Source organism: Triturus cristatus, chromosome 7 (assembly GCF_964204655.1).
Source record: "Triturus cristatus chromosome 7, aTriCri1.1, whole genome shotgun sequence".
NCBI classification, from domain to species: domain Eukaryota; kingdom Metazoa; phylum Chordata; class Amphibia; order Caudata; family Salamandridae; genus Triturus; species Triturus cristatus.
In genome coordinates, this window is record NC_140590.1 from 1,193,947,600 (window position 1) to 1,193,961,955 (window position 14,356).

A 14,356-nucleotide genomic window follows, 5' to 3' on the forward strand; every position below is an offset into this window, starting at 1 on the left:
GGGTTCAGATGAACTATGTTCTGGTCTATTACACATTTGCCTCTAGCAGGAAAATTGTGCATAGATTAAGGGCTACAGGTTAACCTTATAATCAAAATATGTTGCACTTAATAGTGCCAGCACATATTTACTTACAATACCTCACTACACAATAAGGAACCAAATAAAAAACAGCTTTAGATGTTAGCTTACCATCTTCTCTATGAGCACTGGTATAGGTGTCACATATAGATATATTGGGACAACAACTTTCAGAATGTTTTAAAGCCCACCAAGAATACACAAACTAGACTGTTCATCCATTACACTTTGCAGTTCACTAACTTGGTTAGTGATTAAGTAAACACTTCAACTCCACTCACCCACTGATATGTTGGTCAGACTGTCTAAATGACTAAAATTAATTAGAAGGTTATCTTCGTTTAAAACCTTGAATACAGGCTTCAATTGGGATTCTGTCACAGCAACACATCAAGGTAAGATGGTAGTTAACTAAATCCCTGACAGGAAGTTCCTATGCCTCCATTTTAGATGGTCCTGGTTATGTACACTGCAGAGCACACTCACCCCGCCCATCCAGAGTGTTATTGCTCCTTCTCTGTCAGGTCACCAAAAGAACAGTGAACCGAAGATTGCCACTAGATGCTCAACAGATGCCTTTTTTTGGCTAAAACATAATGACCCATTTCAACAGCCAGCTGCCTCAGCTTTTGCTGAAGACAGGATGACGGGGTCCACTTCATCAGAGTATCCCCTCACTGGAAACACCCTCTTACTGCCTCTTGGTTTTCATCAAAGCTGCCATTGTGTGATAAATGTCCTGCATGTTCTCTCTCAGTACATGCCAATTCTTACTTCACACAAAATATTCTTGTCAACTACATTCTCTCAGTGTGCAGCACTCTGTCCACACAGCTATAGTCACTACATTCATAAACAGCTCATAGACAAGGCTTACTGGCAAATCACAGTCAAAACGAATCTCTCACAACCCATGCCACATACATCTGGTTAAGAAACAGGTAGGACAGGCAACGCACATAGCATCTGCTACCCATTTATTTCAGTCATTCTATTTACACAATGAAATAAATTAAACACACATGACTCACCACATAAGGATACTAGCAGCCAACCACAGTTAAAAGGGAAGTGACCTAAGCAAAGCGCATGCACAGTATCCTTTTCACCTTAATCATATTCAGACTTTTCCCTGAATCTGGATCGCAATGTGAAAACTCTTGGAGACTGGCTGGTGGTGGCAAGGACTCCATCTCCTCCTCGTCTACTGCAGGAAGGCAGTACTCCGGCATTGAGGTGTACACATCTGGCATATCTTCAGCATCCTGAAGTAAGATAAACACACTAAAATGAGCCTCACATGTGGAGTCAAGTTCAATGCAAACAACTAAAAACAACAAAATGGGTTCAGCTGAGCTGCTAAAACAGTCTTATGATCTCATCTGGAACCTCACGATTTTCATTGCTCAATTGCGGTCTTTGATGTCCTGGAAATCGTGACTTTAGAAACCTGGATATCTCTGGATTTTTTCAGATGTTAATAGTTTGTTTCACTGAGATCTACCATAGAAGACATGACTCATATTAATCACAAATTATGTTTTCACATGTGCCCCTATCCCTCACATGAATTTGTGTTCAAGGATCCAAGAAAGATTGAGCAGAACAGACACAAAATATACTAATTACCGTGTTTCGATGTATTTACTAGCTCAATATTGGTTTTAATTTAACCATAGAAACCTAACTCAGCCAGTTGTACAAGTCCCAAAATTTGAAGACTCCTTTAGTTAAGCCACTGCTATCCAAATTCATCAGGGCATAGCTTCTTACATCAAAACTTACAAGACTATCAAATAGAGGCCTCTCTGTTTTATGTTGTTTTTGGGTGCACCTCCACTATATCTTCTATTATATTGTCCTTCTATTACATTTTAAACGACAACAGATTATACAGTAAGACAATGGATTTAAATGGAAAAATAAATGATCTAAAAATAAAATAATATCAAACAAATATATGTATATATAAATAAAGGTAAGATGTAAGCAAATACATATTAAAAAGAAATAAATACAAGTAGACTATTATAGTAAATTTAAATATAAAAGAAAAGGGGAGTTGGTAGTTAGGTCTGCATTTCCAAGGGGAATGCCTTTAAGTTTTGCTAATAACTTCGGCACCATTTGATGAATCTTTACAAAACTTTCCAAAAAGGTGCTCTTCTTTGCCTAGTTTCTTCATGGAAAGTTTCAGGAGGGTCTGTCATGCGGGGGCTAAGAAATAGGGGGTCCCAAAACCTCCATGTAATTTCCTTAGAGGGTTTTGAAAAAGGCCACAGTGAAAATAGCTGAAAGGAATGGCACCAAATTTGGCAGAAAGCTATATTTTGGCAAAGGGTATGCTTTTTGTGATTTGGCCTAACTCCGTTCAGTCGTTTAGAAGAAATTAAGGTACAAATATATTTGTATATCTAGACAGTTGGCTTTGAGGAACTCTCACAGGAGTCCCGCAAGCTCAATTTAAACAAAATAGAGCATTCTGACAGGTCAAGGGAGCTTATTTTTCCCTTGGGCCATTTCGCTACCATGGGAATAAGGCTCCAGCGGATAAAGCGCTCTGTTTAGTTGCCCGCAACATGAATAAAAACCTTGCAACAGGCATTACAAGACTCGGGACTTAGTGACTCTGTTTTTAAAGATATAGGGGTCAGAATGGGGCTCTGCTACACCCTAGCTCTTGCAGCCTGCCATTTAAAAAAAAAGATATGACCCTCAGGGTGTGCCAGGGCTTGGGGATCAATGTATTAAATTATTTGGGAAAAGGAGCATCCGTGGTGCCCACCTCACGGAGCTGAACTCCATCCCCGGCATACATCTGAAAGGGTAGGTTGCTTGCCTCTTATGGCCCCCGGGCCAATATTCTTTTTCAAAACTGGTGTGCACGCTCCCCTCTCCTCGAGCCTCTCTGAGGCCCCGCGGAGAACATCTCTGGGCCGCTATTTATTTGCACGTGAGGTGGGAGCGTGGCCCTCATCCCTGAGCCTTTATAGGGCCCCGGGATACCATCACCCTTTCAGGCAGTGAAACTCACATTGCTCCTGCCCAGCAGGAGCATTGTAAAACATCTCCTCTTGATGCACCCAGGATGGGTGCATGAGGGGAGCCGGCGGGGCTGCCACGGTCCTATGCTCCCCCCACAACCCCAAAGTAGTGGCTTGTGAAGGATGGGGTCTCAGGGGCCACTATGGGCTCAGGGATGGGAGCCACACCCCCCCCCCTTTGGAATAAAAAAGGCTGCAGGGGATAAGGTGCCCAGGGCTCTAAAGGCTAAGGGAGGAGGCTGCACACCCTCCTGCCCTTAAAATGAAAAGGCCCCATGGGATAGGATCCCCAGAGCCCTAAAGGCTAAGAGGAGCAAGCTATGCACCCTCCTGCCCTTAAAATGAAAAAAGGCCCCAGAGGATGGGGTGCCCGTAGAGGGTCGTGGAGAAGAGGGCCACACCCCCCCTAAAAAAATATGGCCTCGGGGATGCACCAGGACACAAAAATGAATACTAAACGAGAAGGAGTCGCTAATTTATTATTTACTACTCCTTGAAGGAGCGCCCAAAAATACCCTTTTTTAATGATGTGGGGGGCTGCAGGGAGTGCAGCAGCCCCAAGTAACATTTAAATAAAAAATAAAAAGAGGACATTTAAATCGATGGCCCGAGCAGACCTTACCATATTTTTTTAAAGCATTCAGCCACATACCAGACCATGCGGCCAAGCCCACACAGCAAAAAACCACACAGCCAAGGGCCCTGCACAAAACCACTTTGGGCCGGACCATTGTGCCATGTAGCTTTCAGTCATCTGCAAATAGTGAACTGCCTCAGGCAACCAACCACCCATGCAGCTAACAACCAGCTCTACATTCAGTTGCCGAAGTAAATATTTTGGTATCTCAACGTTCATGTACATTCAACAAATGGTGCCAAGGTTATAAGCCAGTATAAGCTTTTTTGACCGACTCTCGTCTTCCCCCATTAACTTTATTATCCTCCTCAGATCTGCATGAAACCTATGATACCTGCACTTGGCATAGCTTGATATTCTAACAAAAAACAGAGCACGTAAATTCCTGACAAATTTTGTTCAGATCTATCAAAGGTACCAAATAATTTGGGAGTTAATACTATTTACCCCCTCCTTTAACCATGCTCCCTAGACAGAGCTTCATGAAACTCAATGTATTGCAATGAAATTGAATATGCGAAGTGTCTACAAAATTTTGGTCACATCTATGAAATGGCACCAACGTTATTAGCAAATCAAAGCTAATTTGGCACCCACTTTAAATTTGTCTCTATTATCACATCTCATTGAAACCAGTAATCACTGGACTTTAATGGAATGTAGTCTTTATTGCTTGATTATTAAAAAAATATTGAAATACAGTACACAGAAAGTGCATTAAAAACCTATACTGAAAGAATTCCATTTAAAAGAATTACATAAAACAGACACATGGTGCTGTCCCCATTGGCATTTTAAGAGACGGAACCCTGGAAAGAGACTCACTTCCCTGCGGATTTATATGAAACTAAGGTGAAACTGCCCCCAGGCTATTAATACCATTAGTCTCAACGTATGTAAAAATTAACACACACCAATAGAATGTGAACAGTTTTCTTGGTGAACTCCTCCTGCCCCAAATATTTATGGTTTAACGTGAGCAGATATTGTAAACAGTGAACCTAAGAAAGTGTGGGTGCAGCAGATAAAATACAGTTTGTCTGGGATAAGATAAGAACTGTATCAAGACTGTTGTCGTTAGAAGGTGCATGTGCAAAAGGTGAGATGTCTAGAGACCTTAGCCAACTAGTGGACATGTGCAACAAATAAATTACAATGTGCTTTACTAGAATAATAACTGCGTCCAAGCACAATTGGTTAAAATGCTTACGCTGTTAAATCTAAAAAAGTGCTTGTGCAAGATCTATGCATCTAAGGACTGTAGTCAACTAGTGCACCTACGTGCACCTGATGAGACTTTAGAGGAAAGGTCTTTAAAAGTGATCCAAGAGCTGTACATTAAGGAAAAGTAAAGGATGAAAACTCTACCCAAAATGCCAGGTCGATAGGCCACTGGAGGCATTATCGTAGCAAGTGCGGAAATAGCAGGCTTGACATGAAAACGTTACCCAGTTTACAACCAACGCACATTCATTAAAAAAAAAAATCAGGAGCGGGATTTGGGCTGAAACTAGAGCTGTTAGTTGCTTAATCACATCCCTTCCCTTCAGCTGCTGGAGCCATGCCCTCAAACTTGTTTGAGAAACTATGAAGAAATTCTACCAGTGCATAGTTTAGTCAAGTGTCAGATGGTTGAAAGCAGGCTAATACTGCCTCCCTGCAGGACCTTATGCCCCGGACGTTCTACCTTCTTCGTAAAAGCTCCCGCCAGTCCTTGCTAAGGTTGGGGCACAAGCACAGTATATGGATAATATCTTACCGACGCTGGTTACATAGCCAAAAATACACCTGTTCTTCACATCTTTTCCATGCAGGTTAATAAATTGGGATCAGAATGATCCCCATTCGGAGTTTCATGAACTGTGCCTTTGTCCAATCATTAGAAAGTTTGTTTAGATAACACTGCAGTTTCAGAAGCTTATAGGTGTGCAGGGTCATCCAGCCGTGTTTGTGTTGAGACAGGCAAGCCTTGTCCTCTAGTAATGAGCTCTATTGTGTCCTTGCTTTTGATACCCTTTTAAACTCCTGACGGCTAATGGATAGGCGCACCCTCTCTGCTGCACTTGGTTTCTGGACTAAAGTATCAATGATAGGGCACCAAGATGTTTCATAATCACTGCTCTTGGGATGGGGTGCAAGTGGTCCAATAGCCTCCGAGCCATCTTCTTGTACATGGGACTGGTCCAGCTGAGCCAACTGATTGAAGTGGTCATACAAGAAGTGGTACCAGATTGGCTCTGAGATGTTGAAGGACACCACATTTGGGAGATTTCTGCCCACTCCATTTACAGTCTGCCAAACGTTTGCTGAGTTGTTTGACCTGATGTCATACAGCAATTTTGTCCCGAAAGAGTTCCATCTCTCCCTTTGATTATGCCTTTTACTCTTTGGTGCTCCCATACCTACCTGGACGCTACGCTGTTACAAGGGGGTAGGCTGCGGACTTCCACACCCACGGGACTGCGAGGACCACGGAGCACTGCGCTCCTCTGATTGTGCTCACCTGGCTCCTCTTCCCGCCTTGGCTCTCATCTCGCACGCAGCGCCTCGCAGCCCCCGCTTCGCGGGAGCCGCTCGCCGGTCTCATCTGCATAAATTTCTGGCTGGTGCTCATTCTGTGTGTGACTCTTTGGTGCTCCCATACCTACCTGGACGCTACGCTGTTACAAGGGGGTAGGCTGCGGACTTCTACACCCACGGGACTGCGAGGACCACGGAGCACTGCGCTCCTCTGATTGTGCTCACCTGGCTCTTCTTCCCACTCTCGCCCCCTCCTTCTCGCCGTGCTTAATACAGTCCATGCCCAAGCGCGCTAGCGGTACGCGCGCGGGACGCAGTACGGGCGAAGACCGGGCAAAGAGCGGGCCGTTTGTGGCCGTTCGTGGACGGGCGAGGACGGGACGGGCCAGTATCCATATTGGTGCAATTGTCCGTGCCACACAAAATATAGCTCATTATTATATATTTCTTCTTGGAAATCTCAGTTACATCGTGCTTCCTACCCTCAGGGATGTCGTCTCTGAGGTCAGGTAGGAAGATCATGCGGGACAGCATTGGGGGTTGTGTCTCAGGGACATTGGATAATTTTATCACCAGAGCAGCACGGGTCCTTGAACATAAAATAGTTCTAACTGAAAAAAGACTGTCTATCGAACTTTCTGGTAAGAGGTCATCTCTAGGCAACCTCATGGCAGCCTCTTCCCCCGAATGTAGGTTACCCCAACCTATTCTTGATCAACCAGTTAGCACCGAGCTAGGATTAGAGGTTTGTTTAGCCCCCAGTTCGTTGGATAATACACCTGTTATCATAAACAGTTCTGTTCCCAGTGGTCTGTCTTCCAATGCCAGCGATATTCAATTACAGCCCCTTCCTGAGCCGGCAGGTATTGCTTCTACGACACTGGGTGGCAAGTCACGGTCTATCCAGGGGAAGAATAAACGTGGGGGAGTGCACCCAAAGGGTAAACGAGTTAAAGAATCCGAATTGATCAAACCCAGAAACCCCCGCCCTGCTTCCCACCCACATTCGTCACATAGTATCCCTGTTGCTGATGTGAGTCCCGCGCCATTACATTCCCCTGCTATCCTGTCCAACGTACCTCCCCTGCCTCCTGACCATATCGAGCCTTTGGAACAGTTACTCAAGTCCTTTTTTCTACCTCTATACGAGAGAGTTAACCAGCTCTCTTGCTCGCTCGAAAAACTAGAGGGTATGATGCTTACCAACATGGCCTTATTAGAGAAGCACTTTGCGACCCCATCTACCTCCATGACTTCATTAATCCCTAATACAGCTATTGAGGTGGGGGTCATTCCCAATGGCACTACTTCTACGATTAGCGCTCCATCCGATCGGCCAGTTCCCAAAGCCCATACTGTGAATACCTCTCACCCGCCAATTAGTTCTGACTCTCACCCTGACTCAGATAGCAATGTAATCACCAATAGGAGTAACCCCACAATTAGACACTCTATTGTCGAGGGTGATGGCTCTTTTTCAAAACTTCCACGCATTAACCTCCCTCCAGAGTCGCATCCATACACTGTCATCTTGGCGGGCGTCCCAAGTCTCACGCAGGCCAAGTCAGAGTCCCACAGTGAGCTAAAGAATAAGGTCATTTACTGGTTAAACCGTAACAGGCCACTACCGGCTTCATCCTGTGCTGAAATTTTGACCGTTCGCAGGGTGTGTTGGTTGGGAAATGGGGTTAAGAGAGTGGAGGGTGATTGTGTGATTATTAATTTTCGGGACCCTAGCGTGGTGAGCTACATATGTTCTCATCCCAATACTTTGAGTGCCACCGGAATAATCGCCATGGATTTGTCATACTTTTACCCCCTTGATCCAAGCTCTTTATCTAATGCCATGTCATCGGGTTGGGAGAGGGTTAATAGGGGTTCCTGCCGTTTGCAGGGTTAAGACTTCCATCTCCCACTATCCAACCCATACGCCCCCCTGAGTAATTTAGATGGGGTTGATTGACCATTCCCCAATCCCCGTTTGGTGGGCAGTGTGACCAGGGCCTTCGTTGGCCCTGTTCTTCATAGACCTACTGTTCGGGGTGGGTCCGGGAGAACTCACATGGATTCGGGTCCTTCATTTCCTAGTTTTTCTTGTGTCATGCAAACTGTCCACCTTAACAAACCCTACATCTCACCAGCAGCTTCGGTGAGTTTTGACACCCATTCGCCCCCTATACCTAACAATGCCAATCCTGCAAGCACTGAGCTGGTACTCGATGTTGGTGCGCCGCCTATAGTCATATCTCCCACCTTACCAACTTCCCCCCGTACCCCTGCGATTGAGAGTGTGGCTCCTGGCAGTAATGCATCTTACTCAGTTGTTTTGAGTCCTTTATGTACTCAATCGTCCATGGCTTCTCCTTGTTCCTCTGTCCTTACCCTGGCTTCGTGGAACATTGCCGGTCTCCGAAGCAAACTAACCATCGAGGACTGGTCTGCCACGATATCCTGGCTTTTCAGGAAACGTGGGCTGTTGACCCTATCCACTACCCCGGGTATGTGAAATTTTATAAGGGGGCTACTAGTAGTCTGAAGGGCCGTCCTTCAGGCGGTCTCTGTATTTGGGTTAGGCAAACCTTGAAGTATAGTCTCACAGAAATGGCCATTGATAATCCCGATCTATTGATCATTTCTCTGCATCGCAATGACGAACCTCTAACCCTGATAATAAATGTTTACAACAGGGGCCTTCCCGGAGGTCGTGGCACAAATACTTTTTTACAACTGGACGAGTTTTTGGACACCGTTGACCCCAGTACCAATGTTGTAATAGTACGCGATTTAAACTGTTGCTTTGAGCCGATGTACCCTGACTGTGACTCTCTGACCCTGGAAGTTGATACTATTTTGAATATTCCCCCCCTTGATCTTCCACCCATCAAGCGATGGACTGAATCCGCTGTTCAGTGGATGAGTCTATGTATGGAACGTGGGTTTAGGGCAGCCAACGGACGAACTCCTTCTGATATGACCGGTAAGGCGACATTCTCCGATGGTCGAGGTCGTAGCAGTAGAATTGATTACGCTTTAATAAAAGTGGAGTTTTGGCCCATCCTGAGCGATATGATGGTCTGTGAGCGCTCAGAGAGTGATCACAATCCCTTAGTTTTGACACTTCTGCTCTCTCCTCACTACAGAAGCGCACAATCTGAGATAATGACTGCTAAAGTCCTCCAAACCAATAATCAACGGAGAGTGCGCTGGGAAAAGGTTGCCCTTGATAGTGCAACACTCTCCGAGATCAGCCTCAAAGTCTCCACTGCGTTGGAAGACCTACAGTCCCTTCGGTCCGACAATGATGTTGTTGGTGAATCCACAAACATACATTTAAATTTATTTTCTGATCTTAAGTCCCTCTTTTCTAAACCTTGTAGGGCCACGACATTTTCGATCCCCAAACAAAGCTCATGGTATAATAAAAATTGCCGGGAATCTTAAAGCAAATTGAAATTAGCTATTGCCACCAAGGATCAGGCTATTATTAGATCTGCGAGGAAAGTTTATACCAGGGCCAAAGTCCAGGCGAAACGTGATTGGGACAACAACCACTGGAGTGATCTTTTGGCAGCAAGTAAACTAAGGAACTTAACCTTGTTTTGGCACACTCTGAAGTGGGGTAACACACCTAGTACGCAGGTGCCCTCTAATAACGTTTCCCCGGATAACTGGGTATCTCATTACGAATCCCAGTTTTCAGATACCAACTCGGCTGTTACGCTCACTTCCTCATTAAGTTGGGATTCGACTATTCCCTCTAATCTCGAATTCGATATCGAAGAGGTTAAGATGGCATTATTGAAGGTACCTAGTGGTAAGGCACCAGGAATTGACTGTGTCCCCGCGGATCTTTTCAAATCTGACCCTTGTAATTGGGTGCCCTACATTGTTTTTCTGGCAAACGCCATAGTTAAGGGGGCTCCCATTCCAGAATCATGGAAGGGCGCCGAGATTCTGCCCATTTTCAAAAAAGGTGACCGCTCTTGCCCGGGTAACTATCGCCCAATTAGTCTTATTGACTCCGTCCAAAAAATTGTTGCACGAATGATCCTGGCTAGGATCCAGTCATGGGCCGAGCAGGATGATATCATTTCACCTTTATAGGCAGGTTTCAGATCTTGCACTAGTACCATAGATCAGGCATTTAAATTCCAACTAATTGTCTGGAAAACGGTTAATCTTTGTGGTGGTACAATTTATGCAGCTTTTGTAGATCTACGGTCTGCATTTGACCTAGTCAATAGGACCAAACTTTGGGGTGAATTAGCGGTACTTGGGATGCCCTCGGATCTTTTAAATATCATCATTAGGTTACATGAAAATAATTTTGCTCAAGTTCGATGGGGGAATCAAGGGCAGGTCACTGAAAGATTCAATGTTAATAGAGGTGTCAGACAAGGGTGCGTCCTTGCACCTACCCTATTTTTATTATTTATTAATAGAGTTGTGCAATATTTTTCTAATACATCTACGGACGCCCCCACGTTGGGTGGTTCCAAAATACCCCTCCTCATGTTTGCGGATCACACCCTACTTCTTTCTCAAACCTTGTCCGGGTTGCAGTCGGCTCTGAATGTATTCTCCAATTTCTGCTCCGACTATGACCTGCTAGTAAATATCTCAAAAACCAAATACATGGTTTTCAACAAAGGGAAACCTGTGAAAGGCCAGGTGTCCATGAATAATGACATAATGGAACGAACAAATGTCATGACCTACTTGGGGGTTGTTTTTGAAAATAAGTTGAATTGGAGGCCACAAATAGACGTACTTTCTCTTAAATTCGCCCAACTTTCGGGCTGCTTGATTAAGGAACATAAGCAATCTCAGACGAAAATGATAGGTCCTCCTATTAAAATCTCTGATGCAAGGATCACTTCAGCGATCTTGTATGGCGCTGAACTCTGGGGTTTCACCGATCTTTCTCCCCTGGTCAAAGCACAATATAAATTTTTTAGAAAGCTTACGGGCCTCCCCAGCTCCACCCCAGTGAAACCGCTTTTGTTAGATCTTGGATGTCATTCCTTTGATGACATTGCCAGGTTCAAACCACTGGCCTTTTGGAGGAGATTATGGACGGTACCGGAACTAGGACCCTACGCTAAGGCATTTCTGGATGTCCGTTGCATTCTGGGAGCCGGTAATATCCCCTGGTGCAAGCATGTTAGACTACTAATGGAATCCATGGGTCTGGGAATACTTTGGACAGACCCAGCCAACAACCCCTTTCCATCCAAAAAACATTTTAAAGATCTTTATTGGTCAATGATATCCCAAAAACACATCTCCTCAGTTCCCATTGAGTCATTGTTTGGCAGGTTTTTTGAACATAAAATAGTCCCTGTTTTAGAAGATTATTGGGACATTATTACTAGGCCTAGAGATAGGAAACTCTACCACCAATTCAGGGCCGGTTCTCTACCTACCAAATCATTTACAAAAAAATGGAAGGGTGGGTCTCGCGACACCTGTAGTTGGTGTTCTGATTGTGTTGACTCAGTTGGGCATATATTCTTTGCTTGCCCGGCATATGCTGCCCCTAGGGCCAAATGGCTTAAACCTATATGTCGCAATATGGGAACTCGACAGGGATTTGTTGCCCTCAACATCTTACGATTTGATACTAGTGAAAGCGTTATAATCGCAGTGGCCAAATTTCTAGGCTGGGTCTGGATCATTCGAAATAGGAGCCAATTAATTACCTGAGTGATGTTGCAATTGTTATCTTCATTTTTGTGTTTTATTGTTCATGTTTTTTTTAAACACTCTTTTTAATTGTATTTTCTTCTTGGCTATAAAATGTCTTTTATGATGAAATTTTATCGAAATAAAGACAAATGGATTATGCCTTTTCTCCACCTTTAGATTTCTTCTTGCCTCCCTTAGTTAGCATACTATTATTGGGTCCATTGGCGACCTTTTGAGAGTTCTCCACACCTGGTTGATCCTTCTTTTGGCACCCCTTATCAGGTAATTTGTTCCCCATCCTTGTGGGAAGGCTGACTTTTGCATGTTGGATTTCTTTTTTTGGCTAGGACGGGCTTAGTATGCCAACTTGCACATTTTTCTCTAAACCTTACCCAACAAGACAGAGTCTCCCTCGAACTTGTGAGTAGATGCCAGTAATTGTTTGGTGTTTAATGCCAGGCTTTAGAGGGTGTCAGTAGTATACTAGATGCTTTTGAGGTTAATTGTGTGCCCTTCAATCCCTAGGTCTACTGCACAATCATGCTCATCCAACCCAGTGTAAAGAGTTAACTCTTGAGGACGGTGGTTGCTATCCATTTTTTCAACAAAGTCAAAGGAAGTGATGGTGTTCAGCAGGGGGAGACTGACAAAGGTGTAGTGAATTAAAGAAGCCCTGGAGCTTGTTAAATATGAGAGGCCAGCGGCTTGATAGGAAGTATTCGGCTGTTTACAGCTCTGGACTTGACTTAGCACATAGCCAGAAATATGCCATACAGGTTCATTCAGCAGTGTCTAAGCTACCTGCAAATCAACACTTTTTGACCACCCTCTCCCCCTTAATTGTCTCCTTTAAGAAACTGGCTCTATATATACTGCCCTAAAGTGAGGTACAATGTGTATAGAGTCCAAGAGTCTCCAGAGGTTTGGCAGAGGTTAAAGTCAGATAGAACCTTACTCTCTAAAGTGGTAGCTTGGTCGAGCAGTAAGGCAGTATCAGAGGACAGTGTAAAGCATTTGATGTACACACTCAGTCAGCAAATGGTCTCACACACTCAAGAACTGAACTCTAGGCCAATGGTTTGTATAAAAAAAAAAGATACAGTTTTATTTCTAGAACCAAGCAAGCCTGGTACAGGTAAGCATATAAATACTTTGCAGTAGTAATTTACTTGTTTGAACACAGTTCAGAATTGCAGTATAACTGTACTGGTTTTGGTTACAGTTTTCAGAAAGCAGTTTGCAACACATTGCAGGTATAGTACATTCAATTGAATGGGCTTTTTAAGTAAAATGCAGTTAATTACTTTTCAGATCACTTTTGTTACCACAGGACTGGATCCTAGATTCAGCCCTGGGACATTTCCTGAAAACAGGGAAATAAATGTGTTATTGTTAAAGGTACGATTTTTAAGGAATATTATTGCATTTCAAAAGTTGACACTTAGAAACATTTTCACATAGAATCACCAATGTTATCCTATGGGAAGAAATTCACTTAGCAGGTAAGTTAGGTTATTGTTACTTTTTCTTACTCAGTGGTGGATCCTGGATTCAGCACTAGGACATTTCCTGAAAACAGTTGAGAAAATGCGCTTTGGTTAATAGGCTGACTTTTAAGGAATATTTGTAGTTTTCAAAAGTCGACACTTAGAAACTTTTTGGGAAAGAAAGTGTCAATGTTATCCTATGAGGAAAAATGAGTTATCGGTTTCAAGGTAAGTAATCAGTCTTTTGAGTTAGGGTTCTGGGGTTAGACTCGGGGGGGTCTCCCAAGGTCAGTGATGCACTGTTGTTGCACCCCTAGTGGCACTAGGGCGGCCGGGTGCTGAGTGTTGAGACCCAATGTTCTCCTATGGAGGATAGGGGGGCTCCGGTTGGTGGCTACTGGAAAGCAGGCCACAGGGTTGTGGGAGCGAAGCTCCTAGGGTTAAGCTCAGGGCACATTGGGGACCCAATTAGCACCAAAAGGGGCACCCTCAGCGGCGCTAGGGCAGCCAGGTGCAGTATTGAGGTCGGGTGCCCTGCTGAATTCAATGGAGATTCTCTGGGACAAAGAAACACTGCAGGCTCGGGGACGAAGATCTTCCAGGAGTGACCACCACTTCGAGGGGTATGTTGGAAAGTAGAGGGATGGTTAGGCACCACTGGGTTGGGCACACAAGGCCGTGGGGCGACGGGTGCAGGGGTGCCTTTGGACGTCAGATTTTCTTACCCACTCTGGTCACGGTGGGGGGGGGGGGCTCTTGGATTGGGGCTGCAGGCATCATCTGGAGGATTGAGGCAGATCAGGGGTCGCCGGATCTCGGGTCAGGATCTCCGGGGGGACCCCCTCGTGGTGTTTGTTCACTCAAACACAGGCCGGGTTCGACAGGTGCAGAGTGTGCTG

At 44.6% G+C, this 14,356-nt stretch overlaps 1 protein-coding gene across 7 annotated transcripts in view; it reads right to left on the bottom strand.

Annotated features, from left to right (window-relative positions):
• Nucleotides 1-14,356, bottom strand: part of LOC146811566 (telomerase protein component 1-like) — a 1,575,504-nt gene that overhangs the window by 1,481,696 nt on the left and 79,452 nt on the right. For all 7 annotated transcript variants that reach the window (XR_014966741.1, XM_085618541.1, XM_085618539.1 and 4 more), the window contains exon 3: nt 1,191-1,346. Coding sequence is in view for 6 of the 7 variants with exons in the window: in XM_085618541.1 (XP_085474667.1) it covers nt 1,191-1,346 (156 nt within the window). In the remaining variant the exon portion in view is untranslated. The remainder of the gene's footprint in view (nt 1-1,190; nt 1,347-14,356) is intronic.